Here is a 2,500-nt window from a genome sequence, read left to right on the forward strand (position 1 = left end):
GCGTGTGTGTGTGTGTGCGCGTGTGTCCCGCAGTGACGTTTGAGGACAAGTTTAAGCAGAACCTGGAGCGAGGGAACATGGAGCTGGAGAAGCGTCGGCAGGCGCTGCAGGAGCAGCAGCGTCGGGAGGAGGAGCGCCGGGCCCAGAAGGCCCGTGCGGAGCAGGAGCGCCGCGAGAAGGAGGCGCGCGAGCAGGAGCTCAGGAGGAGGCGCGAGGAGGAACAGAGGCTGGAGCGCCAGCGCGAGCTCGAGAGGCAGAGGGAGGAGGAACGACTCAAGGAGCTGGAGCGCAAGGAGGTGAGCTTATGACCTTAACATGACCTCTGACCCCAGACACAAAAGGCAGATAAATCCCAGCAGCTCCAAGGAGATCGCTGGGAACGTTAACCCTTAAAGGAGTACCGTCACACCGGTGTGACGGGAATGTTGGGAAATTAACATTCTAAAGAATATCTGGGTTCATTGAATTCAACATAGAATTTTAGAACCTTCAATTGTTGCGGAACTTAGAATGTTCAAAAACCTACACCTTTGCCTCTGGCAGTTATTTTTGTGCTGAACCAATCTGATGACTTCAGCATTTTTTCCTCACTCTTTGATGAGCTAGAACGTTGGCTCTCTCATATTTTGATCTCATCAACGATATTTCAGGAAATATAAATATTTTGTTCTGTGTTATCTTCTTTTTGTTTGTGTACTATGTGTACTATGTGTGTGCCTGCTATATTGATGTATTTGTTTGACTTTGTTTGTTTATTGTGTGTGTGTGTGTGTGTGTGTGTGTGTGTGTGTGTGTGTGTGTGTTTATATCTATATCTGTGTGTGTGTGTTTATATCTATATCTGTGTGTGTGTGTGTTTATATCTATATCTGTGTGTGTGTGTGTGTGTTTATATCTATATCTGTGTGTGTGTGTGTGTGTGTGTGTGTGTCTGTTTTACATTTTATATTTATATCTGTGTGTGTGTGTGCAGGCGGCCCAGAAGGAGCTGGAGCATCAGAGGAAGCTGGAGTTGGAGCGCAGGAAGAAGCAGGAACTGCAGAGCAGGAAGAGTGATGAGCAGGACGACGTCATCCGCCTCCGCGCCAAGAAGAGGAGTCTTGAGATGGAGCTGGAGGCTGTGGTGAGGACACACACACACACACACACACACACGCACAGACAGTCTAGAGATAGAGTTGAAGGCTGTGGTAAGGGCACACACACACATGCACACACACATATACACACAGACAGAGCTCACTGTTGTGTTCTTCCCTCTCTATAAAGAAAATACACAATTAAGCACAACTACAATTACAGCAGTCGACTCAGTTAACAGAACAATGTGTCAGTCAGCTGTTCAGTCAGCTCTTCCTCCCTCCAGAAAGCCAGAAAGCCAAATAGGATTTCCTTTTTGCGTGATTACCATGACCTCATGCCAAACCACATAGCAATTAGATCACCTCCTGTTCATACACAAATAACCCCAGTGAGACTTATCACATCACACTCCTCTGGCTAATTAGTCTCTCTTTATTTGGATAGTCTGCCCACAGGGACTTAACCAAATCCAACCCCTAACCTTAACCTTAACCACTTTGCAGTTAACAGTGTCAACAATTAGTTTGTTGATAATCTGAGCATCTGTAGATAGCCTGTGGGCAAACTATCCAAGTTGTTGGTGGTTAGTAAGGCTCCCACTTCACTATGAAGTGCTTTGAGTGTCTAGAACAGCGCTATATAAATGCAACGTGTTGTCGTTGTTGTTGTTGTGAAGTGTGACCTGTTAATTAGCTATTTCTGTTAAGAGTAATTACACTTTGAAATGAGACCTGTAGCTGTAAACTTGGTCTGACCTTTAACCTCTGTACTGGCTGGCCCCCGTCTGTGCCCCCAGGGGAACAAGCACAAGCAGATCTCGGACCGTCTGCGGGATGCTCGGGGCCGGAAGGCCGTCCACCGGGCCGAGCTGGAGACCATCAACCAGAGGAGGGATGGACGCATCGGCGAGATCAATTCCCTACAGATGGAGTTTGAGGTAGGAGGGAGATCACCTGGCAGAGTCTGAGTTACCTGTCCTCGTCAGTTCCAGATTGTGGATGACTGAGAGCTAGGTCAAGGCCATATCAGGGCCGTCACAGGGCCTTATATCTTTATCGTATCATATATTTAGCAGCACTTTGGCCAAATAACTTTTAAATGTGTTGCTGTATTAATTGACTATATTTAGGGCTGAAAGATTACTCGAATCGAATTGAAATTGCGATTTGAATTAATTCAATTAGTAAATCGCAAAGGCTGAAATTACTTGTGCAGGTAGCGACTCTGAGCCAATGCTCAATAATGTCACATGTTTTTCTAATTCCATGTCATCTTTGGGTGACAGTTATACTCGTCAATACAATACGTATTTCAAATACAAAATGGAATTTTGTCATTTGTATTTTGTTGGGTTGAAGAAAATGGCTTTGTATTTTGTATCAAAATGCTTCATAAGTGTGTTTTTTTTTTTTTTTTT

The 2,500-nt window shown here is 45.2% G+C and overlaps 1 protein-coding gene across 3 annotated transcripts in view; it reads left to right on the forward strand.

The window, feature by feature from the left end:
- The window catches only part of itsn2b (intersectin 2b), a 45,779-nt gene that overhangs the window by 20,610 nt on the left and 22,669 nt on the right, over positions 1 to 2,500 (forward strand). For all 3 annotated transcript variants that reach the window (XM_042071691.1, XM_042071689.1, XM_042071688.1), the window contains 3 exons: positions 34 to 296; positions 974 to 1,123; positions 1,880 to 2,020. In XM_042071691.1, coding sequence (XP_041927625.1) covers positions 34 to 296; positions 974 to 1,123; positions 1,880 to 2,020 — 554 coding nt within the window. The remainder of the gene's footprint in view (positions 1 to 33; positions 297 to 973; positions 1,124 to 1,879; positions 2,021 to 2,500) is intronic.

The sequence above is a fragment of the Alosa sapidissima genome, chromosome 19 (assembly GCF_018492685.1).
Source record: "Alosa sapidissima isolate fAloSap1 chromosome 19, fAloSap1.pri, whole genome shotgun sequence".
NCBI lineage: Eukaryota > Metazoa > Chordata > Actinopteri > Clupeiformes > Clupeidae > Alosa > Alosa sapidissima.